Source organism: Ciconia boyciana, chromosome 3 (assembly GCF_034638445.1).
Source record: "Ciconia boyciana chromosome 3, ASM3463844v1, whole genome shotgun sequence".
Taxonomy (NCBI): Eukaryota; Metazoa; Chordata; class Aves; order Ciconiiformes; family Ciconiidae; genus Ciconia; species Ciconia boyciana.
Window position 1 is genome coordinate 6,824,511 of NC_132936.1, and position 27,824 is coordinate 6,852,334.

The 27,824-nt window shown below is 41.2% G+C and overlaps 1 protein-coding gene and 1 long non-coding RNA gene across 3 annotated transcripts in view; one reads left to right on the forward strand and one right to left on the reverse strand.

Annotated features, from left to right (window-relative positions):
- Positions 1–262: 262 nt before the first annotated feature.
- Positions 263–4,331, forward strand: LOC140650260 (uncharacterized). The gene is made up of 3 exons (XR_012041907.1): positions 263–628; positions 829–896; positions 3,327–4,331. It is a non-coding gene; the product is annotated as an uncharacterized lncRNA (long non-coding RNA).
- The window catches only part of RCAN2 (regulator of calcineurin 2), a 91,390-nt gene continuing 65,405 nt past the window's right edge, over positions 1,840–27,824 (reverse strand). For both annotated transcript variants that reach the window (XM_072858353.1, XM_072858352.1), the window contains 3 exons: positions 19,328–19,501; positions 17,107–17,278; positions 1,840–9,058 (listed from right to left, as the gene is read on the reverse strand). In XM_072858353.1, the coding sequence (XP_072714454.1) occupies positions 8,898–9,058; positions 17,107–17,278; positions 19,328–19,501 (507 nt within the window). In that variant the 3' untranslated portion in view covers positions 1,840–8,897. The remainder of the gene's footprint in view (positions 9,059–17,106; positions 17,279–19,327; positions 19,502–27,824) is intronic.

Consider the following 27,824-nt stretch of genomic DNA (forward strand, 5'->3'; position numbering starts at 1 on the left):
CGCTTCTCAGGTGCCCCCGAGAAGGGCCCGGGCAGGGAGACAGCTCCTGGGGGGCACCGGGCCTCCCCCGCGTTGGAGGCGGCCCAGGGCAGGGCGGGTTTCTGCCGCTTGGAGGAGCGCAGCGGTTTTGCGGGAGCGGGGTTCGGCCATGCGGCACTCACATATTGGCCATACGGCGCCTGTGCGGGTGTAAAGACGGGCAAGTTGTAAGGGTGTCGCTGCGTGCCATGAATTGCTTTAAATAGACAAGAAATAGGGCCCAGGCTGGGCTATCTGCGCTTTGACCCGACTGTAAAGGCAAGGAGCAAAATTCACGTTCCGGATATCTGCGAGTGCTGCTTCAGTTAAAAAAAAAAAAAAAGGATTGTGGTTCAGGTGTTTCTCTATTTGCCTTTTTTCTCCTCTCGTGTTCTGAGGCAATACATTTTCCATTTTCATCACGCTTTCCTGTATTGTGATGTTCAAGACCCATAGCTGTGCCCTGGAATGGAGAGGAAAATCAGTTTATCCCTCCTCATCTCTCTAGAAACTGAACTGCTGAAGGGGACAGAAGTCCGAGCTGGGTTTCCCACCTTTACGAGCTGAGGATCTGCGCTGTAGAGAGGTCCAAAGCCCACGCCTGGCGTATGTACGCAAACCTTACCCCACCTTGTAGCAGTGTAGAAAACCATTACACTTTCACTAGTGCATAGGCACATGGTACTTATTAATTGCTTTATAGCTGGCACTGCCTAACTTAAATGTCCTTCGGGTGCAAACAAGCATTACAATGTAAAGAAAACATAACTTGTGGGTTTGGGGTGGGTTTTTTTGCCCTAATCCATACAGGAGGAACATGCTTTCATGTTGATGGCAACCCGCTGGAGGCTTCACACCTCCGACACAGTACATTATTGGTAAGTAGGTAGAAAAGGGTTACATGTAACCCATGTACAGGCTGTAATCCAGGTAAGATTCTGGTTCCCTCCTCTCCTTTTTGTGTAAAGTTACAGCTTGGCTTCACGAGCTCGAGATCACTGAGCTGGCCCAGCTCGTGCAGCAAGGGACTCGCTCAAGCCAGGGGCAGTGGCAGTGGCAATGTCTGGTCATTGTATCTTAAATTTTTTAAGCAAGAGTGATACCTTCCTCCCTTTCACCCTGTCTCTACAAATTATAGTAGGGGACAAGACTCTTTTAATTGTTTTCTTAATGTCATTTTTTTCCTCCTAATTACTGTTGTTCCGTTAGAGATACGAGACTCAATGATCTTAAAGGTCTTTTCCAACCTATACGATTCTGTGATTCTGAGACTGAGACTAGTACAAAACTGGAAATATATATTGCTGCTGTGATCGGTAGAAGCTGTGTGGATGTGGCTTTTGTACACAGGAAACTGAACTAGACCACACCTGTAGCACCAAGTTCATCACCTGATTCCTGACAGTGGCCAACACCAGAAGCTTTGGAGAAAGGGGTAAAAAGAGAAAAGCCATTATAAAATTGCACCTGTGTGTACTGAAATTTCTAGCTGGGTGCCCTTCAACAGCAATAGTTACTCTCATGAGCTAGGAAAAATAGTACTCACGTTTCCTGTTGGTTCAACTTTAATTTTGGCCTCTCATCACTCAGATCCGGAGGTCTGGGGAACTACGGTAGTGACCTGCACGCAGCTGCAGTGGCTAGAATTAGTCACTAGAGGGTACAGGTGTATACGGATTTAAGGCACTGTTCTGGATAGCTGGAAATTATAATATTTGTCTTGGATGTAAGAAATGGCTTAGCTGCTTAAAACTATTATAAAATGAAAACAAAGCATGGACAAGGCATTTGCTAATTCCACCAAAATGTTTAATACCATAATAGATTTTCACTGAAGTACAGAGCTAATGTGAATATTTGTACAAAATATGTGGTTAAAAATAGTATTGATTTATAGTATATACAGATATGTCACATCTGCGTCAGAAATGCAGACACTTGAATGAAGACATGAGTAATGTTTTTAAATCTACAACAACATACATGAAATACTTCTGCAGCTACCCACAGTAGGACAACTTGCCAAATCGACATGTACGGAGCCGTCGGTCATTACAGAGGGCATTTCTTTCAGAAGTTTCTGAACAAGAACTCTGCTCTAAAATGGATTCAAAACATTTACCTTCATTAACCCAACAGCGAAGAGAACACATCTGTGTGACACTAATGTAGACACAAATTTCTCGTACTAGATAAATGGTCAATTGCAATAATTTGTTAAAACAAGGCTGATTTTCTGGTGTATAATAATAGAGAAGTTTAATCCTTCTTGCTGGATACTCTTACTGAAGTGGGTGAGGAAGCCCCTGACTCAGGGATAGCAAATGGGCCCTTCTTAATCCAGCTCTCATTTACATGGATTTAAATCCTGAAGTGTGTCTTAAGGTCCTGAATAGCTTCATTTTTCATTAACTTTGAGGCTGCTCACACTTCACAACTTTCCCAGCCTTACTCCAGCAAGAATCTCACTAACAAATGCCCCAGATTCTAGGCTTTGTAGCTACTGCATCAGTACGCAATCCTGTGTTAAAAGAATCCATGATGACTCTTACTGTACCCCAGAAGCTCTGTGTAGCGACTGAACAAATTGACAAAAGGGGAGAGACGAACTAAGGCTTTTTTTAAATGCTTTTTGAGCATCTCAGCATCTCTGAGGCATTCAGGGTTCTTGCCCTTCCATCAGGAGTGCTGCTGCTGTTCTACCTCCAACAGTGCAGGCTCCCCTCCCCTCCAAGCCAAAGCAAACATACTCGACACTTCAAATAGACATGTGGGAAAGAGCTTTTACAACACTTCCTCCGTTGTAATTTTACCCGAATGCCGCAGTCTACATGTATTTAAAAAAAGAGCACAGCTCACATTAGGAAAAACATCTCCTTTTAAGAGGAGCCTAGAATATCTGAAAGCTGCTGTACTCCCCCAGAAGGTGTGCTAAAACAGGAAAAGCAAGGTTTGATTTGGGTTTTTTGGGGTTTTTTTTTTGCTAGCATAGTTATTCCAAAGCATTGCATAAGGAGGAGTATAAGTGAAGGTCTGTATGGGACTTTAATCCATACCTGGTTTTGCTTTTTGGTAAAACAGAACTAAATACGATTTCTTGGGCAGAGGGGAATCAAAGAAATGCAAAGGTCTTAAATTTGTACATGAGAGACAGTCTTAAGTGGCTAAACATTTAGTGGTAAAATGTTTACCACTAAAGAAGGAACAAAAATAAATTTAGTAAAGGTTCTTTAGAGGATGCAATCTGAAAGCACTGTAACTTTAATCAGGATATCTACAATAAGCTACGTAAATCCCCTCTTCCATAGAAAGCTTGTTTCAGCTCCCCAGCTCCATGACAGATACTGCCTTCACTTCAAGCAAGCTGTTCCAGTAAGTCCATCTGTAACACCACTGAACTGACTACAGATTTCATCATCGGGCAGTAAAATACCAAAGGACCCAACCCTCTGAGGTGCTGATTCCATTTGAAGAAGCTGGGAGATTGAAGAAGTTCGGCTGATTCCATTTGAAGATCATCAGGGAGCGAGTCGGTAACTACAGACCCAGTCGCAGAGGTGGAGTCTGCTCTGCACTTGCCAGCACATCCTTCTTAAATCACCATCTCCCTTGCTTTGACTGTAACTTTAGGGCAACCAAGGCTGCACAAGGAACAGCAATAGCCAGACTATCAGTAATGAAGTACAGCGAGCTTCAGCTGCAAGTAACCAAGGCAGGAGCTGAGGAAGCCTCAGGCCCCTGCTGCAGCTGGGAGAAATATTCTTCACTCCCATTGTTCACTATCACGCAGGGTTAGGTTGCACATGATCACTTGCATGCACAAATGCCCAGTATAAATAAATATTGCCTATGTGTGTGCAAATTCAGTGTGTACTGAAGTTACACACATACAGACAGTCACGTCCTCAACCAAAGACCAGTTTGAGATCCCCCGGGACATACAGCTCCCTACCATTTACCATAGAAGCCTTGAAGCTATTTCCAGGTGCTGTGTCCAGTGCCAAGCAAGACGGAAGAGCCACAATCGGTGTGTTGGTAATGCAACATTTCAGTTGGATCAGATGAAGAACCTCACTGGAGGTGGGAAAGCTCATTTGTTGCTCAACAGTGAAGAAGAGATCAGGCCTCCTATAGTGCATTTTCCCTCTGAAGTACTCCGTAAGATAACTGTTACTACTTTTTCTAACCACAACACAGAGGTTAAAGCCTGTCTTTTCAAAAGGAATCGGTGAGCTCAGAGCATACATTTCCAAGGAGACTTCTTAAGTGGATCTAATTTTCAGAATCATGAACAATCATCCTTTGAGAGTCTTTTATGCCAGGCACTCAGGGGGCGGGGGGGGGGGGGAAATCATTTTTCCAAATGCAGATCTGAGTGATCAAACATAAGAATTTCACAAGACAGTTAATCAGCAAACTCATCTCCTGGTTTCCAATCCTTTGCAAGATCCGGTACAAATTAACACAAGAGGCTACAAACAATTAGTTTCAATTTTTGTAATAATTAATGTTAATATAACTTTTTCCCCAGCCTGGATGGTAGATGGATGCCATGTTCCTTATTCAAGTACTCATGCCCGCTGTATTTACCCATTATTACAAAAGCACAGTAAGAACCATATCAGCTGTCAGGGACGTGCTCTTGCTCACCAGGGACTGCGCTGTATTCCTTTTTTGTGTACGCCTAGCCAAATCCACTGCAAACCAGTGCAAGTTCACATGGCTCTGTGAAACTGCAGCAGTCTAAAATGGAACATGGCATATCCTGCCAATAAGAGGGCTATTTTTGCCCCCTAATTTCTATTGAAACAGAGTTTGGCCTATGTCACACGTTTAAGCATTTTCAGTTCTACCAGTTAAGAGAGCAGTGGTATATACCACGCTAGTCAGTTTGTTAATATAGTTTAACTCTTTAAATGTTGCTTTTCAAAATGCCAACGCAAGCAGAACACAAAAATACGGTTTGCCATATTTATTTTTTAAACTAAGCTCTGAATTATACAAGTGTAAAAGTGATTAATTAGCCAATAGCTTTTTAATACTCCTATAAAATATGACTAAATAGAATATTTCAAAAGTATGTACAATATAATGGAAATGCTAACGTAAGCTGTCACAGGGCTCAGACATACCACTGTAACCAAGTCCTGCAAGATGGTTCAGTCCATTACTCTGCACAAAGAACAGTCTCTCTTTTTGCAGAAAGCTTTTTTGCTGTTGCTGAATGGGAAGGAGGGGGAAAAAGACCAAAATAAAAACAACCCACCCCTCCCACCCAATTTAGGATCAAATAAATGTTAAACAATTTATCCATGGGGCACATTTTTATAATATATAGCACTTGACAATAACTATGTCTGTAGTCTTGTTATGGTTGAGGAAGGGATGCTTTTGCCGTGTTTTCTTGCTGAAAACAAAGTGTACTTGAGTGTGTATGTGTATGTTAGGAAGGGGGGAGTTTGTACTACCTTGTCTTAATTACAAAAATCAAGGCCACAGAAATTCGTTCTTCTTTTGTTCCAAAAGAGCAGATTCCAAAATACCCTTTCTCCGTGCATTGTAAATGTTTTCATGCTTTTAACTGTACTTAGGAAGTCACAAAAATTTCAATTTCATATCTGAAGGGGTCAGAAAGGACAGGCAGGCAGTGGGCAACAGAAACAGCAACTGTACTCCCCCGATTTCCTTCTTTAATTTCCAGACAGCAGCAGGAGCAAGGTCAACCCAACAGTGGGCCCAGGGCATTGCTGCCCGCCGCTCCCATGGGCTCCTGCGTTGGAAAGGAAATTAAAAGGACGCCGTCTATGTCACTGCGCATCAGAAGCTGGAATGTAACACAGAGATTTCATTCTTATTTATAGTATTACGAGATGAGAGAATTTACTTCAGCACTGCAGACACCCTGCGCAAAGTGCAAGTCAGAGGGACTGAGCTCACAAAAGAAAATTCCCCCTGAAGTAAGTAGGGGCTCTGTCTGTGAATTACTGAATTCCACAGGACAGTTTCTCTTCCCGATGGTCAGCATTTTTTGGAAGAAGCCTTTCTTCCGTACCAGGCAAGAACCAGCCTTTAGCAAAATACCAGCTTGTCTTAAGATTCACAAATGCTGTAACTTTTATGATAGGGACATTATTCCATAGTAACCGAAACATTTTTCTATGATGACCATTAATTTATCATTTAAAGGTGATATGTAAGCTTTGACCATAGTTAAAACGGGCTTCTTTGAGCTTTCAGGTTTGTAGTTGTGTTTCTATTTCTGCGCTTTAACCAATGAGCTATGTTCCACTCCCTCCTGGGTAGTACTACATAGTTTTATAAAGACAAAGAGTAGTCCTTGAACGGGGCCTGTTTTTAAATCTGTCTGAAAATACACTTTGAGGAAAGAACATTTAAGATCCAATGCTTTAATTGGCAGTATAGTTTTACATCATTTGAGGCCAAAGTCCGCAGTTCAGAACCGAGCCTCTCCAAAGTTTGAGTACATGGATACAAGGACTAGTGTTGGCCTCCAACACTTTTGCATGTAAAAAAAAATCCAGAGTATCAACTTTGATTGGAGATTATCTCTGATTGCTTACATCAGTTGAGGATGTGGCCGGTAATTTCTTCCATACAGCATATATCAACAAAAAATCTTACGCGTTTAAATCTTGCTCTCCCTGGTTATACTGGTCTAAAACCCATGGACCTTAGTGTGCTGTATGTTCTCCAAAAAGACAGTGGTGTTATTCCTGAAATACTGTAGGTGGCCTATGACGATGTTTTCAACAGGAACATCACGTTATAGTCCTAGGGCAGTGAGTGACAATTTATTTTTTTAAACCAATTCTAAATGCATCACTGAAAAAAATAATTGAAGTGAAACCTCTAAGGAGTTACTTTAAGACAACTTTACGCAGCTATCACGAGGACACTAAAGCCCCATTTTTTGTTCAGTCTCTGCGGTATATAATGTGCTTCTATTAGTGTAACGCACGCACGACGACGTCCCTAATGCAGTATCACATTATAGATACACGCTAAGTAAAGCACTATGTCTCAACAGGAGTATTAGGGGACTGTGGTGGTCAGAGAATGAACTACCTGAGAATGGTAAGTCCTCATTCTCAGAATGTCCTCACCACGCGTATTGAGGATGGCATCTCCTGTCTCCACCGACAAAGCAACATGCTTTTCTTCCTGGAAGTACTGCAAAGCCAATACCCCAGCAAGGGGGACTGGACTCTGCTGAAGCTTGTAGCCTCACTGCTAATTAAGGGTGGAATGTAACCCTCCCTCTGAAACCAGATCATTAGGTTTTATGACAAAAATCTTGATTACAGAACCTAAGCTGACTTTTCAGATCCTAGAATGAGCTTCCAAGATGTATTTACTAATTTTAACTTGTAAAGGATTTTAAACCATGGAATCTCACTGTGCCATTTTATAGTCACTTTTGGGAGTACAGCTGCAGCTAATTAGCTTAAAAATCCCACCGTATCTTACACATATGCTCAGTTTTCTGCAGTATTAATTTCAGTGGAACTACTCATGTGCATAAATTAAGCGCATGCTTAAATATATGCAAAATCTGAGCTCAAATGTCTAGAAAATATGTTCTCAAAATGACAAGTACGCATAAAAAAAATCATCATGGAAGGTCTGACAGACAGGGAATCCGGTATCTGTCTGCCATGATGAAAACACAGAACAGTTTTTGTAACCCAGTATACATTGCAAGTGAAAGAAACATGCAGGACAGAGTGAAAAAAGGGGATTCAATTGCATGCAGTCTAATTTCAAGTGTGTAATTATGGTCCTGTTTTCTTTGGCCTAAAAAAAGAAGAAAAAAAAACCTAACAAAAGAACACCAACTAACGTCTCCTCACCTCCACAAACCCAAACTGCACACAGCTCAAAAAGGGCTTTAAAGCACAGGAACAGGGGAGGGAAAAGGTCTGAATATTAGGGATGTACAAGTAATTACTAACAGTTTCAGGGCTATTCAACACACCACTAGGAAAGCATTCAGCCTGTATCGGTACTAGAACTTACAGCTATGACAGAGAGCAATGAATCCCATCTTAAATGAGCAGTCAGTTAGCTTGTCTGTCTTCCTGAAAACTCAGAGAGAAGTACCACTCGTGCCTTTGTGGAAGATAAGATGATAATCCCTATTGATATTCTGGCTCCCTCCTCCTTAGAGAGAAGGATACCAGACCCTCCAGCAAGCTGCTGCCTCTCCCCTCAGCCCAGAGCGCTCTGTCTCACATCCCTGCCACCATCAAGGACCAGTATACTCTACAGCTGTTGGTGGAAGAGGGTGTTTTTCTGTTGTTTCTAAAAATGTTGCAAAGATAGTATTCCTTACAGAGAATTCCAGGGGGATGAAAAGGCCACCAAGCTGCTAGTAGATTAAAAACACCACACATGCCCCCCCCCTTAAAAAAAAAAGGGGGGGAAAGACTAAGGTCTGCTGGGGAACTGAGGAGGGCAGAGGAGCAGGCTGCTTGATGAAGGGCATGAGCAAGCATTCTGGGAGTATGAATATCAAGCCTGATATCAGCCTAAGTGCCCACCCTGAATGATCTCTCTGGTAGTGGTGTTTCAGCATGCAAATTATAGCTGTGAAAAAGTCCTCAGACTGAAACCCTCCCTTGTTTCTTCAGCCTTGTTTTGTCCTTTCCAGAAAAATCTATTCGTTGGTGTGTGATATGGTTACATATACAAAGACCTTCTTCCTAGCCCTTTTATTACATAGGCTTGATTACTGTGAGGGGATTTCAATGAGTTTAATGTCCTGGTACTCAAAAGGCAATGGCTGCCTTTCAACAAAACAAAGCAAACAAAAAACAAGCTGTGCTGGAGGAGAGAAGTGCTGCTTCTGCCGGAGAGGCTCAGTTAGATACAGGAGGTGGCAGACCAGGGCGCCGAGTTTGAATGATTTTTGGCTTTGGAGAATTCTTTGGGTCCTCGTCTTCTTCCAGGTCACTGTCGCAGACATGCACTACCACACTGGGAGTGGATTCTGTTCCTGCGTGCAGCTCGTATTTCTCTCCTGGAAGCAGAAAAAATAGTTAGATCAAAAGACGAGAGTCTGAGTAGCAGCGCAGACCATGGCACTCTTGGACTGCAGAATACTCCTGCACCTGGATAGGGCAGATGTGTGCTGCTCCTAAATACGGGTGAGGGCAAGCATGGCTAGACCATAGCAGCTGTCACAACAGATTCTGGGGATCCTGCCCCCGGGGGGCAGTGATCATTGGTCTATAAGGCGTAATAAAATACCCTGGTGTCTATAATGGTGTTTTGCACCAATATTAGTGGCCAACAGCACTGGGGAAAAAAAAATAAAGTATGAAGAGGAGAGAGAACACAGAAGTTCATGGTTAAGAAGAGGGACTGGACTCCAACCTATGAAACACTTGGTCTGAAGTCATGTCACACCTGTTGGGTTGGGGCTATTCTTTTTTGTTGTTTTCTTTCAGTCTAGCATGGCTCCAGTCCCATTTAAAGTCCACTAGATTCTGCAACTTGTTGCCTTCAGACAGACATCAACACTTGGTCCAGTTGCTCCAGAAATAAAAAAAACCCCACATATATCTGCTCCAGATTTTGAGATTCCAAGCTCTTTAGCTGGGGCTGTAACAAATTCTGTCTCTACAGATGAGATTACAGAGTACAGTCTCTAAATGCTCGCTAGTAGACTAAATGCTTAAACAGTACATTAGATTTTCTAACTATGTGCATTCCTTATTAAGTCTCCACCCAGTACTCCTGCGAGGAAGATGAATATGGCTTAGGTGGTTACCTGCAAGAGCCCACAAGCAAACAAAGGAAAATCAGGATCAGACATAGGACTTTTAGTCCTGCATCCAGTCTGCAGGCACTTCATGTGTTTCGGATTGTACACAGGATGTAAGTAGGTATTGGTTATTAAATTGCAAGGAATTAATTTAAGACTGTAAAGAAAAAAAAGTCCCAACGGTGACATTTCTGTCTTGGTCTTTCAGAAATGACAAACACCAGTTCGCAGCACTAAAAGCTAGAAACCATTCCAGACAATGCACTGCTTCCCTTTGGACTATTTGTCATCACTCTCATCTTCAAGACTGAGAAGCTGCAGTTAAATTAAAATAGGCTTACAATGACCCCACATGTACCCGATAGCTTAGATTTTTCTTCCATAAGATTGCTCCAAACCCACTGCATATCACCTGCAAAATATTCTGAGATGACGAAGGTGAGGTCCCAATATACCTAGCTAGCCTGTATTTGTGGTGCAGCAGCTCCTAAAGGCCTGCATCACAGGCAGAACCCAGCAGTGCTAGGTGTTGTATGATGACAGTGAATGGCAGTCCCTTCCTCAACGCACTTGTAGTTTGCTCGTGTTATTAATTTAGATTTTTATTTATTAGCAACTTTGTGGCAGAGTAATTCATGCAAGGAAGGGGTTGCAGTTTTGGCCCTGCATTAGCACATGCAGCTCTGGGACTGTGCTCACATGCTATTTGTGCTGACAAATTCTTGGTCCAAATAAGACTGGGTGGCTTGCGACTAGAGGACATGCTGCATTTTTGCCTAAAAAATAGGAGGCAACTAGTGAATAATAGCTATAAGTCAGGCATCTTGCTGTGAGAAATATTTTACTGCTGTGATACCATTAATGTTGACATTTAACTGCTCTATTTTTGGCAACCTTTCCTCCGAATCCAAATTGAGTAAAGCATTACAGGTCTTGCTGATAGGCTAAAATATAAAAAGAGAAATAGCTTGGTTGTGCTGCATTGAGAAATTATATGGTTTTTCTTTGCCTATTTTCCCTGCGGGCTTCAGCTAATTTCTCAGCTATAGGCTGACGTCAATGCTGCCAACCAGCACTGAAGGCTACATTGGTCACTGTCAGCTAGAAGCAGCGCTGCAGTGCTGTGCACACACAGCGCTGGGCCCCTTCCTCGTACACCAGCACCATGAAGTAAATCAGATTCACTGCCCTCTTAAAAGGTAATAATGCCAGTTCAAATGCCACATTCTTTTACTGTTCAAATCCTTCCCAGAAGGTCTCTTTCCGCTGAAAAAGAACAGTGGAAATAAGTACAGACACAAGGAAAAATGTTCAGATGCCTCTGGCACAAGGAACTGCAACAGCAATTAATGTCACTTTGCAAATCAAAATGTGATGCACTCAAAAATTAGAGTTTTAAGGCATACAGTTATTTCTAGCATAAATGAGCTGCAGACTCAGTTCTGTACTCAGGATTATTCATGGCTGCAGAACTGTGGCTCAAACTGCAGAAAACCTTTTTATGGCTGAGCTAGGAACAGGACAACAGTAACTATGGAACTTTTATACAGCTGTATAAAATGTAACCGTTCCTAAATGTAACCGTTTTTTGTGGAAAAATACTAAGGTAGTAAGTACAAAATAAAAATCCAATAGATACAGCCAGATTACCCCTTCCCTTCTGCTTTTTTCTATGTTTTTTTCTTTCCTCTTAAACAACACCTCCAGCATAAAAAAAATTTAGCTAAATCCACAGCAGTTAAGCTAGTGGAGTAATGGTTGAATCACTGCAATCGAGTTATGTTTACAAGACATAGGTTGTCCCAAGCTAAGAGTAACAAGTCGAGTTAGCATAGTTAAGACTCACCAACTTCTGTAGTTAACATCCCTCAAGCATTTTTCCAGTTATCTCTTTCAGCTGTCTCTGATGCTGCCTCCTTTGCATTCTCAGGCCCTACATTGCCCCACCACTCCTGCTTCTCCCACTTGCCTGGAGAACCCTTACAGGTTAAGCCATAGGACTCTTGTGGAGAGGTGTCTTTCACCTCCAGCAGTCTTTGAGCTATCTCTATCCCTTAATAATAAGTTGTTTAAATATTCATGTAAGCTGAGATAACAATGGACACTCACATCAGTTTACTCAGAAAAATATCACAAAATTTATCAAATATGCTCGAACATCTAAACTCTGCCTTCAGGATATAATGCAGGAAAGAATTAAGCTGTGGCACCTGCACCATATAGATTTGTCAGAAAATGTTCCTAACCACCCCCTGAAAATAGCAGCGATATTCCTCTATTCATTTGCTTCGCATAAGAAAAAAAAATAGGAATTTGAAGTTTCACCATTCAACAATGGGCCTAGCTGCTTTTATGTCACTTGGCACTACCTTTTGTGACCACATTAACCACAAGCAAACCCACAGCCTCAGGTGACGCAAGAAAGATGACCACAAGAACAGCACAAAAGCAACTTATGATATTTCAGAATTAAAAATAATGGCATGTGATTTTATATCCCTTTGTGAATCAGTACTATGACCTTTCATTGATGGTGCATCTCTTGTCTAATGAGGCTCTTTTGTCCAGCAAAGAGTATGTTCATACACTTAATTCATAATGAAGAAGTGGTAATGATACTATGCAGCTACCTCATCCCTTATTCTGCCTAATGATAAAAGGTTAATGGGTTCAGAACTGTCCATTCCATGTTCAACCTGTCATTAGCATCATAAAAATACCTTCCACCTATAGTCCCTTCATCCAAGTGCTTTACAAACAATATGGTGCAAATAACAGGTGGTCCTTTGTACGGGTGCACGTTCGTGTTGGAAGAGAGACAACAACCCATCCCATATGATACCTCTACTACATGGATCTGCCATATGCAAGATGGAGGAGTTGCTCTCTGGAAGCCCATTACTGATGTTGCAGAAGGGCACTGTCCTCTAGTGGCCAGCAGAGCAAGGCAGAGGGAAAGCTTTCTACGCCCAGCAGCTCTGTGTACCCTGCCCCTGGCAAGGGGAAGGAAGGGCAGAAGCAGCCACAGAACAGAAGGGAGAAGGACAGAGATGGAAAGTTTTATCTATCGCCCCTCTGACTGCCCCTCCAGCCCCTTTTAATCCTCTCAGGAAGTCATATGAAGTATTTTGTATTTCCTTTGAATCAGTAAGAACAAACACAAGAGTTTGAAAACACCTGGGCATAGAAAGCTTGCAGTGCGATACATGGTTTGAAATCCCTGTGTGCAGCATTTACTGGGCAGGGTCCTGCTCTTCCCCGTTTTCTCCTTCCCTGTGCAAGGGTGAGCCAAACCCAGGGCGGAACAGGGGCAGGAGCTACGCATCCTCCTCAAGAAGCCCAGCTAGAGTGTGGCAGGAACAGCTACATCTTAATTGCTCAGAGGCAAAAATGAAACCCTGACCTAACCCCTCCTCTGACCACTAATCATTTGCAGACCCAGCGGCCAAGTGGCACAGACTGCTGCAGGGTCTCCTTTGTGTCCCAAGAGGTACCACTGTGGACCTAAGAGCCATCATGTGTAACACTTCAGAATGGTGCTTTCATAATGTGAAAAATGTATTTTACATGACCCTGGAGTGTAGCCTGAGGACATTTAGGAGGTGCAAAGCCTGCCAGAATGCTGACGAAGGACTGGGAAACATGGAGAGAACTGAAACTGGTACAAATTTGTCTATATGGGCTACTGGAGATGGTGCCCAGCCTGCACTGGTTTTCAAATAGTGCCTGAAATTGTGGAGGCGAGTGCTAACTGATAAAGGGCAAAATCGCACTGGGGAACACGTGGAGCAGTTAAGTGCTCAAGACCCTGACCTATATTGTATCCTATTGTATAGTGCAGGTCTCATCAGTGGAGCCATGATCCATGAATCAAAGCTATGGGAGAAAGGCAATTTGTCTGGGCAACTGCTGTGTGGGCAAGCAGGCAGGGGTTAAGACTGGCAAGGGGAAGCCAGGGTGGCACCCGGGATCCTGCAGAAAGGCACTTTGAGGAGTGCAGATGTAGAAAGTGAGGGAGTACAGGGCAGTCTGTTGAGAAGAAATGGGGGTAACAGTTTGAAAGGGACAATGGGGGAAGGAGGGAAGAAATATGCAGGTTGGGGGGTAGATAGGGAGGGGGTAGCACTGCTTTCCAGTAAATAAGGACTTACTCTAGTGCCAGGAAGATGGTGATGGTTTGTAAACTGCTGCACTAATAATTGCAGAGCAAGCATAGCTGCCTTTTCTTTGAGAGGAGCAGCTCTGCTGTATATATGTAGCCTAGACCTGGAGATTCCCCTCCCTCCCCCTTACAAACATTTCTCATATAAAATTATTTCCTGTATTCCTCAGTGGAATGAAACTAAGACCTTATAAAATGTTATGGAAAAGACATGAGGGCCTAGACTAGATAACAGCTTGGTATGTTGCAAGCATTCCTGTAGGAAAGAGGTCCAAGTCAGGCCAGGCAGAGATACAACCTGGGCCTGATAGGGAAACAGCCAACCTACCACCCTAGTTCAGTGCAATGCCTTTGTATCTTCATCAGTGTTTTAAACTACTGGAAGTTCTCTTGACAATGGAAGTGTTTTTCATCAAAGAGATTAACGATCACGCTACTTTATTTGCAATATATTGAAAAAATTTGTAGGCTGGTGGTCAGAACCAGGCACAGTCACAGTTGCTAGCTCTGGTCTACGGCATTCTGTTCATGCGTCGTTTAAAGCTCAATTTCTGCGTCCGCAGAAAGTGAGAATATACATCAATCAACCAGAAACTTAATTAAACATGCCATGGTATTCCCTAAGAAGTAAACGCACCCTTACTGATCTCAATTTAATGTCGAAGGACCAAAAGCCAGCCTCCTTTTGTGCTCAGCAAAAAGAAATCTTTTCTGTTAGAACTCTCAGATGCCAGACAGTCATTGCTGCAGCCACAAGGCTGAAAAAAAACCAAAAAAAACCAAAAACCAAACAAACAAAAAACCACCACAAAACCCAACCTCTCCCAAAACTGAGCTTGGAAAAAGACAACACACAGCAAATCTGTTAACTAGCTTCTGGCCTATTCATTTTACTCTGGAGCGAATCTCCCAGCCTTTGCGCCTAGGGACAGTTTTAGTCTCTAATTTTGTGGCTATGATGATTATGGCAGCGTACTGTGAAAGGAGATGACCTGTATTAATGGAATGGGAAAGCAGCGTGGGTCTGCATCCGAGTGGTATATCTTACATTCCCAGCAAAGTAGGTCAGTAAAACTCATCTTGTACCGAGGACATACATAGAAACTGTTCACTATTTACGCGCTCAAATGACTTTTCCTGGTCCTCAGATATTAATCTTACCAAATCAGTGTATTTAATACAGCAAAGGTTCCTCACAAGTTAAAGACATAGAAGTCAGGCTCTAACATTCAGAGTTCTGTAAACAACTCTGCCAGTGAGTATTTTTTGATAGCTGATAAGCCATAGTTACATTTTTTAATTGTGTTTTTTGAATGAAAAAGAATCTAACTTATCTGAGGCTAACAGTGTTATCTGATGTACAGCAGTATGTTTTACTGATGTGATACTGAGAAATGAGTTTTGGTGGGATTTGTTTTTCAATGAAATTCTAAACATAGTAAATGCACAACTGAGAACTGCAACACTATTTTAAAACCGCCACTGCAGTTAACTAAAATTGATCTCTCTAACAAGTGCTAAAAATAGAAAGAAGAGAGCACACAATGACTTTTCATATTGCTCCCTGCAGGCTCCTTAAATATGGGTGAATATGACCTTCACGCAAAGCTGTCCCAGTGTGTGGGACAATGAGTGATATTTCACATTCCACTGCTCTAGAACAGGAATTGATTTATTACCCAGCTAGCTAGGGAATTTGTTTACATGTTTCCATTTATAACACTGCTGCATCAAAGGAAAAAAAAAAAGGGAGTTTTTTGTTTTTCTTGTATTCAGCAGTTTAGAAGCAAAGCAGCAATTCTGGAAATAATAATATACAATATAGTACAAAGTGTTACACCTGACAGCCCTTTTCTATAGGCTTTCCTGCTGCAGAGGAATAAAACACAGGAATCTCTGATGTTCTCCTGATATATATTTTCCCCCTGTGAGAGATCCCATCTGAAAAAGATATGAGATGATCCTGCAAACCTCGTGAATCACAAAACATCTCTTCCTGCACCCCATGCACTTCAGCTCTGGGTTACTCTGGTGCAGTTACACAAAAGCCCCAGTGATAAGATGTCTGCAGTTGGAACCTAGTCTCAGAACAAGAAAGCAGCACCTTCAGTACAGCTGGGGAGAAAAAAATTCTCTCATCCCACAGGAATTTTGAAAACAAACTCTGATAAATTTACATGAGCTCACCCCCCCAACTGTTATTAGATTGGATCTGAAGTGTTTTATTTCAATATGAAAATCATTTAACAAGCTTTTTTTTCTTATGGTTTACAAATGTAAATTAGACTTAATTTCTAAGTGATACTGCTTAGACCTGAAACTGGAACCTTTTCCATTTTGAAAATTTTAAAAGAGGATGCTTTAACAGCTTTGAAATAAAACTATTTGTAAAGATGACTTAATTAAATCAAAAGTAATTCTCTCCTATGGAAAGTTTTGGTTTCATCAGATGAGCAGTTTCTTAGGGAAAGCATTGTTTTGAAAATCCCTGCTAGCTTCATTTCCTAGCACTAGCTGGAGATGGGAAGACAAAAGAAAGTCTATCTGCGTTATCCATTGACATCTATCCTACTTTGATAGGGCTACAACTTATCCCATTCCTTCTGCATACAGTTTTCAACAGAAAATGAGCAGTGCCAACAGAGCAATCCTGGCAGGATTGGGGAATGGTAGTTCTCTCTCGACAAGCTTGTTAACGTGAGAGAGACCCCACTCTGGTGGAGATGCAGTGATGCTTAAACATTTGATGAGGTATTCTGCATCTTGGAAAGCAGGACCGAGCAGATATGATTTAAAGCAAAAACTCCTCAAGTTCACGGACAAGCATTTGTCCAGTCCCCACATAAACCATCAGTTGTCTCATCTAAGCACAAACCCAAGCACAATAAACTGTGTAAACAAGCTTTGATCTGCTATTCAATCAAGTAGCACTCACGAGCTGCAGATAAGATGTAATTCCGTACGTACATACGGTAACATTCATTCTTAAGCAAAGAACCAGTTGATATGCAACAACTTAAATCCAAAGCTTTAATGCAACTTACAGGCTTTACCCCAACTTCCTCTACAGTTATTCTCTATAGGGCTATTTCTCATCTGCTTTTTCTGACACATTTTCACACAAGGACCACAAGCTTACCTGGTCCTAGCTTAGAAACTGCATAAAGGAGGTCGTAGTTGATGACAGGTGTTGCATCATCTATTGGTTGCCACCCTACAGGTGGGGAGGCTGGAGGCGAGATGAGAAACTGTTTTGCAGGCTGTGGTGGTGCCAAATGAAGCTTGTCTCCATCTGTCTCAGAGGTCTGAATCTTTAAAGCATAACAAATACATTGTTTAGTATAGGATGGGTAAATGGAATGATTACTCAAATCATACACTTCTAATACCAAATGCCACCCAGCCAGGGTTTCAGCATCAGTCTCAGCAGAGAAGGCCTGGAGATGAATTTCATCTCAACCTTACAGATGGTTCCTCTACAGTAAATACACTGTGGGGTGCTGTTATATGAGCAAAGCTACAATGTTTGTGCCTATTGTATATGTTCTCTGAGGATAAATGCAAAGCTTTGGTATCCACAGCTGCTAGTTCAGAGATTTTTGAGGCTGAAAAGATATTGTTGTGATCTACTGGCCTAAACTCCTAAATAAAAACAGACATTAGACAAGAAACCAGTAACTCCTGCACCAAGGCCTTATCAGTAACTTAAGGTTTCTGAAGATTTGATTTCTTTAGCTGAAGTGATAAAGGAATCTATCATGTTCCTTAGTCATTTGCAACTAATTGTTCTCATTTTATTTCCATCTGAAATTATCTAGTTCAATTCCTGCTTTTTTCTGGTATATTAAAGTCGTCTCAACGTAAATGAATTATACTACAGCCATACCTGAGCAAGTTTACAACCAGCTTGGGACCAGAAGCAATAAACTCCATTTGCATGACACCAAGCCTGGGATAGCACCCTGTTATACCACAATGGGTTTTGCAAAGAGCCAGGTTGGGTCTCTCAACTCCGCGTTCCCCAGAACTTCTAGTTCTGGATTCAGTCTGGCTCAGGCCCATATGAACATACACTGCTCCAGACACTGTGCTGCTTCTACATACTCATTCCCTGGACACAACTAATAAGTTCTTTTAAGACTGCATGTACTGGAGAGCATAGTGCAGATGCCTCAATGGTTTTGCAGGAAATCAGCTTAGATATGAAGACTAATCACTATTATGCACATTTTTATTTTTCTTGTGTTATCCCAAGTATCCTATTAACCTCTTGATTGTGCAGTTAGAGTGAAATGATTCTCAGATCTGCTTAACAGCAGGTTTTGAAACCTTTCAGAAAAAAATCAGAGCCAGATCTAGGAGATTAAGGCATATAAAATGGGATTGAGGTAAATTGTCAACACCTAAATCCAACTGTAAGATCTTCTGAACTCATCTAACCTGTTAAGCATATTGTTTTTTTCACAACTGTAGTTTCCCATCGTCCTGAGGTTCTGCTTCTGCCTAGGCTCAAAACAGCTCCTATTTGGACCAGGCTGTAGAGGCTCAAAATTTAACTGCCTCTTAGGTTTGATTGATATCTTCAAATGAGCCTCTGCCCTTAACCTACAACCTCTGAAGGACCCATCTGGCAACTCAAAGCACACTTGCATTGCTTATAAGCACTAGTGAGTATCCCATGAGCCACAGTGGCCACAGCAGCTTATTAAAATACATTCAGAAGAGGTGGTGGTTGGATTCTCAACCTCCCTCACCTTTCTGTATCCTGGCTGGGGCCTAGTACTCACCCAGACTGTGGCACATCTGGGTTCTCTCACCCTCGGCCAAGAAGAATTGAACCCCCCATCTGACACTTCCAACAGATGGATATAATGCCCTATGCCCCCAGGCTGGGGGTATTCATCTCCCCCTACCTTCTCCTTTTTACTTGAACTTACTAAATTCCTTCTAGAAAATTCACACGTATTCAGGAAGGAAAAAAAAAAAAAGGCAGGAGGAAGCCTGACTGTGGCTCAGGGTTGCAGTCAAATAAGTAATTCAGCCCTACTTTTTTTTATGAACTTATGATACTTTACATTACCGCTTTTTTATGGTTAGTTTAGAGAGTAACCCCCAGAAAATACCCAATGTTGTAAACCAGTTCTAAGCTATGGAACTTCTGTGTGTTGAATAAGCAACTTGGGTCCTAAGTGGTCCTTTAAAGTTACTGGAGACCCACTGGGCAGGTACAGCTCAGGCAACATAAGGATGTCCGAGTAATCTTTTAGTAGTGTTAATTTAGTAGTCTTATTCAGTGTTAATGCACAATATTTCTGTAAAAGCTACTCACTAATATAGAAGTAGATACCAGATTTCATTACCTGTGCAAAATACAACTTTAACTTCTTCCCTCTGAACTGTGTTTCATGCAGCTCTATTCTGGCACGAGCAGCTGATTTGGGACTACTAAAATTTATCCGCACACGCCTGAAGCTTTTAAACAGCTGGAATGTCACACAGTCATCATAGGCACGGAACAAGCCTTCAAATTTTTCCTGCAAATGAAAAAGAAATAATGCTGAAGATTAACTTTGTGCTCTGTCACATCAGTCTGTGTCAAAGGATAATCTGAAACTTGATGACAACTGTTTAACCAGGAGGTTTCAGCCTGTGGCCTTTGGGGTGTTCATGTCCATAGACTAATAAAAGCTCTGTGAAAAGAAACTAAGGAAAGCACTGGTCTGGAAGTGCTGAACTCTGCAAAATGCTTAGGGGAAGGAGTCTTCAAATGGAGAACACAGCAGCTATTGAACTTCTCGTAAAAGTTGAGCAAAACTGCGACAGTGGCTTATGAGATGAAGCTGAAAAGGGCATATGACTGAAAATACCCGATAACTGTGGTCTCATCTGTACAAAAGCAAACATTGTGCTGAATTACAATGGAGGCAGCAGACAAAGCCAGGCCCACTGTAACTGAGGGTTCCATTCCCATCAACACTGCAGGGTCATTTTGTATTGCATGTTAGTTTTTTCTGGATGTTTTGTCATTTAAATACTTCGCACAGATATACAGACATTCCTTAAGAGTTCCTGTAGCAGCAGGGAAAAAATTAGATAACTGAAAACAGTGACTCGTCCCAAAGACAAATTTCAGGCTTAAAATGTTTAGCTGTAGAACTCCATGTTCAAAAGCACATGACACAAATATGGATATTTTAACATTGTAAAAGAAAGGTCTGAAGTGTACCACATCTATGCATCTAGAGATCAACAGAAATTCAAGGTACGTTAGCAGCCTTGGAGGATCAGACTCTCTCTGCAGTTTCTCTGTAAACTATGTGCACACAGAGGACTAGTTCCACATCACCAAATAAAACCAAAGCCCTTAAATCAATTCTGACACACTGGCAGAGGTCTTTTCATTCGCACAAGCATAGATTCATAAAATGTTAAGACTGAACGGGAGCAGTTATCATTTAGTCTAGCCTTTATGTTTACTCAGATTTTAGACTGCAATCCAGTGAGTCTTACATAAAGTCCTAGCATTTTAACTGCTGCAAACAAGATTTGAAGTCTTAGAAGGTAGAGAATCAGCCAGAGCAAAGCCCCTTCTTTTAAGAGTTCTTTATCCTGAAAAAGTGTTTTGAGATGATTTGCCACACAATTTCACACACTGAGGGCTATTATGTCAGGTGTTTATAATAACCTGATGTTTTCTTTGATGTATCTGCAAGTAAGCACGTTTGTACATGTTTTAAAATATAACGTCTTTTTTTCTCATCCAGGAAAAGATTTCTTATCCCTTAGAGTGGATAACTGGCAGAGGCTGTAGAAGATGAAATCAGAAAGTGCAATTTATGTAATCTCATCGATACTTCAGTCCTCATCCGTTGATCTTACAAGCAAGTCAAAGAATCCAGAACTACTTAGAAAAAAATGTATCCTGGAGCACAGTGAAGCCGCATCAGGGAGCATTAATAGAACTGTGGGAGTGCCTACTGTCAGCATGATACATTTGTTAAAGAGTTAACTAGGAAAACAGACCAGTTTCATGGCAAGGAGTATGAAACCCTACTGCGCATGTACCCGATCTCCTTTCATTCACTGCCAACTCTGTGGTCTTCTTCCCCATAACTGATATTCCTTCTCTGGCACCCTTTCAAAGGAACCTCCCTGTGGTCTATTAAGCTTTCGTGATTTTCATTTCATTTCGCCCCACCTCATTCACCTCTTCCTCTCACCACAGGAGATACTTTGGGGGGGGGGGAAGGGGGGGGAAGCTCAGTGGTTTGGTTGAGGGTGAATAAAGGCACACAGTAAACCCACAAACAGTGTGAAGTTGATAGGTTTGTACAAGGGGGTCTAGTCATTCCACCTAACATTCAAATTGCCAACATTTCACACCTGAGTTATGTTTTTTAACTGCTTTGCTTACAATTTTGCAAAATTCTATTTTCGTGAGCAGAAGTCTACATCCAGGGACATTTGTATAAAGGTCAGCCAAAAGCAGCAGTCATCTCAGTCCTGTCCTGCTTGGAATTTTGATGCTACAACCTTCACAATGACGAGGGGAAGAGGGCTGGGGAAAGGGAGAGAAAGGGACAGAGGACCAGCATGTGTGTAAAGTAGGACTTACGCAGTGTTCAGAAACATGCAGTACTGTGTATAATCTAAATAACAGATAATAGTGACTAATTAAAGCTTATGTCTTTATGTTACCTGTATTACCTATTTCAGACTTCCTCAGTATTATTTTTAAAAAGCACCTTGAAGTAAACAAACTTAAATACATATATATACACATGAGCAATATCAAGGTATTTATAGTCATATATATACACACACATATATATATGTGAGATGATCAAGGTATAACAATAGGAGTCCCATAAGCTAAAAATAAGCACCAAGGTTAACATTTCCTCATCCCCTGTAGTAGCTCTCAGTTTCCCCACAAGTCAACAATGAAATCATTCATCATATAAAAAAAGATATTTCACCAACCGTGGAAAAAAACATGGATGGACTTGGCTGGACAGTGGGAAGTAAGTATCTATTACAACTGACTATTTATTAGGAAACATTCTCCCAGTATGGACACAGCAGTATTTTCTTGCATCGGCCAGTCCTGTGTGTGTGCCCTCTTTGCGCACAGCATACGTGACAATGTGGAACCTACATCTTGGTTAGGGCCATAATGCAAAAGAAGGGAGAACATGATTTCAAACGTGGGTCCAAGAACAGCGAGCACAAGGAATGTTCTGGGCACATTTCTGGACAATACTGAGATGCACTCTCATTAGGCACCGAAAGGGCCAGAGGGGAGTATCTCTAAATAAAGCTGATTAAGTACTGGACGCCAAATGTAATACTGGGAGAACATTAAAGCGCTGTGGACTTTATTCTGCTTACTTTTCAATTTGATACTGGCGCGGCTTTAGAGATCCAGCTTTGATTAACACTCCTAAAAATGCTGGGGGGAGGAGGGAAATCAAGCCCTTTATTTGATATTAGTACAGGACAGTCTATCCACAGTGGGGACACATCTACTGCACTGACTGAAACTGCATCTCCCATTAAAAGGATTCATACATCTGAATTTTTCTACATTTTCAGCTGATAATAATAATGACCTCAGCAGAGGTCATTAATCATCAACTGCAGTTAATGGCCCTCAGCTGCATCTTGAGCCATCCCAACTCCTCCCATCTTGATATTAATTCCCAGGAAAGGCCTTATGCCTTAATTGCTATTGCCTGTGACTTCTAATATCTGCTGAATGTACTTATCTGGATGAAAGTCTTTCAGAGTCATTCCAATCTATAAGAAAATGTATCATATACACTTTAAAGAGCTAAGCAAATTCTCTCCCTTTCAAGTTTTGTGGATAAATTATTCAAGACTCATAATCCTCTCTATTCAGGACTTTTAAAATGCTTTTAGGATTCAGTATTTTTAAAATACTTTTAGAAGATAAGTCTTTAAACTTCCAGAATACTTCGAAAACTCCTGAAGAAAAATAAAGGAACGTCCGAAGTTAAGCAGCAGTGTTGCTACTCTTAAAAAGTCAAAATACAGAAAGTCATGAGTGATGCATTTATTTCTGGGATTTTGGCACATCTTCATCCATCCCAAGTATGTCTCTGTGAGACCCAATTAATGCTCTGGGAAATGCGAGTAGCCTTCATTTGACCAATACTGCAGAAGTTCTCACTTCTCCCTTGCGGGCTCTGTGCCCTCTCTTCATCTCACCAGTCCTTTGCCCAGCACTGGGCACCTTTCCCCAGTTCTTTCCTGGCACCTTATGTCAGCTCCCATCACCCATCATTCACCACCTCTAGCAGTTTCTAGAGTTTTGGGGTTTTTTAATTAACCAAATTAGCACAAAGTAGGAACACACTAATTAAGGCTGCTGATTACTCAAGCTTGATTGTTATCATTTACGACAGCTGAATATAATTTACAAATGCAGAGGACAAAGAGAGCACCATCCAAGGAAGAAATGAGCACTGGAGTAACAGACACAAGCTAAAAGCCTCAGAGTACAATGGCAAAGCTATGCACTCCTGGACTAAAAACTATTTCTACTACTAAATGGGAGCTCACCTGGGAACCAAGGTCCTGTAAGTCACATGATAAAAGTGATCAGTGAAATGCAGCCATAAGGAGGCAAACAAAATACTGGATGTATCTGGAAAAATATTTCCAGTAAAGCAAGGAAACTATTAACAAAATTATATAGAGTACTATTATACATCACTAAAAATGCAGGTTTTGTTGCCTGTATCCTAGATAGATTAAGCCAAACGGGAATAGATTCAGATAAAGGCTACGGGGAATGCACAACTTCCTGAATAAGAAATGAAAATGCTTGGCTTATTTAGCAAAACAAAGCAAAGCCTGAGAGGAGACAGGACAATCATCAGTAGTTTACCAGAACTGCATAGAGTAAAGATAAAGTATAAAGACTGGAAGACTATGTTGGCATAAAACAAGTGGAAACAATTGGCATAAATAGGTTTAGGCTAGAAGTTAAAGGAGGTTTCAAACATCAAAGTAATGATCCAGAAAAAACCTTCCAGTTACAGCAGTAGTGGCAAAAGATTTTTATTTTTTTTAAGGTTGAATTTGGTTAGTTCATGCGAGGGACTATGACAAAGTATAGACACAACAAGCATTGTAAAACATGACTGCCTGAATTAGCAAGTGAATTAGGTTCTGACACAGCAAGTTCCCATGATTTATTTCCAAACATTTATTTCATGAATAGCTCCACTGGTATTGTGTTCATTCAGAGCAAAAGCCAAGGCCTAATTCAAATCAATGGAAGGCTTTCCACAGACATCAGTGAGCTTTGGATTAGAGCCCTAGAACTCAGAACACAAATTACATTTTATTATTCAGTGTGTTTACGCTCATTATCACCCTTGTTACACATTTGATTTAGAAGATGGCTGTGATTTAAAACTTTAGTCCAATCCTTTTTCCTAGAGTTTTGCAAGCAAATAAAGCAAGCATTTTTCCCATTTTAATTTTTCTGTTCATTTATATAAAAGATAATCCAAGGAACTAACTGTATACAATAGGGAAACTGAAATATAATTTACAATTATGAAATTAGTTCTGTACTGGATATCAGTTTTCCTGTAAGAAATAAACTCGTATCTCAGAGCCGAATGTTTTCTGTTTCCACATAACCACACTGGTTGCAACACTGCAGATCTCTCATGCGGCACAGGAAGAAAGATGGAATTTGATAGAACATATGGAGGCCGTGCACCGAAGAGTCTAGTAAAAAAAACATTCTACCAAGATATTAATTCCCCATTTATAGCAAAGAGGATGGGCATACTGGTTAATTCTAGGGGGGTAAAGGAGTCAATAAAGTGGCACACATTTTTAAAAAAATAATAATACAGAAGCCTAGAAAATATCAGCTGGAAGTAATTTCAGGATTGGGATATGTCAATGCCACATGAAGGGTATTGTCATGACCTAGTCTGGATATTGTGTATGGCTTTTCTCATCCAGGATTAAGGAAGATGGAGGCAAGCTGGAAGAGCAACAGAAGACGACTGCAAGGATGATCAGAGGTGGTGAGCCTATCACTGGAGGTAAAGGTCCATGATCTCGCCTTGGGAAACAGAAACTAAGGTATGATGTGTTTCCTGCTACATCTAAGTATAAGGCAATCAGTAAATGATGTGAAGGGAAAGGGATTATCCGAATTAAAATAACCAGCAGCATTGGTATGAAACAAAGACTGCCCATTAAAAGATTTCAGGCTCAAATTGAGGAGGTTATTTAGCACTGGACCTGTAAAATTTCAAAATGACATTGGCCCAGCAGTAGCAAAAAGGCTAATTATCTTCATGAAAAGGATAGGAAGGAAAGATTACAGGACAACAGTATGCATTTCTGTAGTTCTGAAAGTCAAAAAAAAAAAGAAAAAGGGGCTCTGATTTGTCTAATCAGAACTTTAAAGACCTGGGTTCACCTCAAATGCTTTTAGCAATTATTTAATGAGCCACAGAAAACAAGCAAGCAGCTTGATATAACTCGCATATGAAAATTCCTTAAATGGCAAGAACTCCTGCAAGTAGCCAGTGTAAACAACAGCCTAATCAATGGTCAAATTCTCTGCTTCTAAAAAGGTAAAACTTACCAGGAAACTTTGGAAGCACATATGAAAAAGCACTATTGATTTTCAGTTAAAATTCCGGGAGTGCTGAAAAGGGAGGAAATATTTTAAACTGATTATGATGATGATCAATAAAGAGCTCCCATGGTCTTGTCCTCATGCCTTTAAGGAATGGCAGGAGAATAAACTACAAATTTATCATTCATAGATCACCTTAAGGCACAGGTCTCCAGGTCCTAGCTTTCTATTTTACCTTTCACTGAAGGTAGCTGTAGCAAGAGTGTGAGATCTTCCTACTCCCTCCTTACCAGTGGGACAGGGTGTTATTTGAATAAAATATACAGACTGAATACTACTGCCTGAACATTGGTTTGCAGAAAGTTTCTTCTGTTACCAAAGGGAATCCCTCATACAATCCCGTAGGTGAAACAGCAATGAAAAAATGCAATAGAAAAATGTGTCCTTCCACCTGTCATTCATCAGGGTACATTTTAAGATGGTAACATTTCTACACGTGAGAAATGTTGAAAGGGTGGAAAAAAAACAGGGAACACTGGGTATTTTGTCAGGTAAGCAGAATTACAAAGTACTCTGCAATGACCGCCTGGTTACCATACTGTCTAAAAGTGTGTTTCTCACCTTGGAACTCAGTGCAAAGTTCTGTTCATCTCTTCCTGAAGTTAGATTAGAGCATTGAGATAGGGGTGAAAAGAGCTTGGGTTTATTTATTTCTATTAAACACAGCACTAATCAGCCTCTTCCAAAATTGCGCTATTATCTCAGTACACGAACAAATCAACCCAGGTTTGCTACCCCAGTTCATGCGGTTTATTGTTCTATGCTTGGCTTTCTGTTGTTTTTAAGGGTTGAAGGTCAGGTAAATTGTGAGCTGAAGATTAAATGAAACAGTATAAGCCAAAATAAATATTAAGGTTGGACTTTGAGAGGGGCAGGTTAAAAAATGCCTTAAATCTTGCTTTCTTCGGTTAAATCAAGACAGATTTGCTTGCACTATTGCAATCCTGTTAATGTTAAAGGGGGTCCTAATACCTTTAAGTTTTACTGTGTAAAGAATACACATTTTGTATTCAAGATGTGATGCTAAGTGACCTTGTTGCTCTGCTCTTTGCAGTGAACCAACCCTAAACAGAAGACACATTGGCCACAAAGCATGCCTGCACACAGCCCTGGCCCATGGCTCACACATGGTGCCATCTTATTCTGACACACCAGGGCTGTTTTGGAGGCATCTGCATAGAACTTTTAGATCCTGAAGGCTGTGTCCAGGGTTTTGCCTTCATTTTCTGCCAAAATCATTCTGACAGCAGAAATATTTGATATAATGCTTACTGCTTACAGATTCAGTGTCTTGTTCCAGAGAGAGACTTTGAGAAAGTATAACAGACATTACACAATGTGGTATAGATATTTGTAATTCATCATCTCAGAAAAACTTGTGATGACAAAAATAGGTAGGAAACTGGAAGAAGCTTGATAGTTCCACCTCACACCAGGACTGAGGCAGTAAGAGCCATCCCTCACTTACCAGCTCTCCTGCATGAGGACAGTCCACCAAGGCATGATAGCACTGCAATAGCACTGCAAACCTCCTGGTGAACAACACAGACTTGCCTCTTGAAAAGTCAGCTGAACTAAATAAATTTATGTTCAGCTTCCAACTCATCAGCACAACAAAAAGTACAGAGATAATATCTGCCCCAAAGCTTAATGGAAATGGCATTCACATTCCAGAAGAGGCTGACAAATGTCAGGGGCACAGAATTTTGCTGCGTTGCCTTTTCTGTTTTTAACCAGCTCACATCCCTGTTTACCTCAGTGTGACGCACATTCCTCCTGCTTAGCTTCACTGATCTGGAAACCAAAGGCTCCTTCAAGATGAAATAAATTGTTCCTGTGGCAATGCCAAGGGGGTGATTTAATATAGTTTGGAGACTTCTCAATTCAATTTCACACCCAACGATTGAGCTAAAAGAAAAATTCACACTTTACATTTCTCCTTTATACAAGCACTGCTATTTTACTGTATCACCTGCAACAGCTTTTTTGAACACTCCATATTTGAAGTACTCCAGTTCCAGATGCCATATTAGCTCCCTGAAATGCCGGAAGCACTCTTTCAAACCGGCTGGCCAAGTGCACATTATATGACTAGATCTATTAGTTTCACCCCCAGTGCTAGGGAGTGTTCCGTAGAGACATCATTCTTTGTTCTCTGA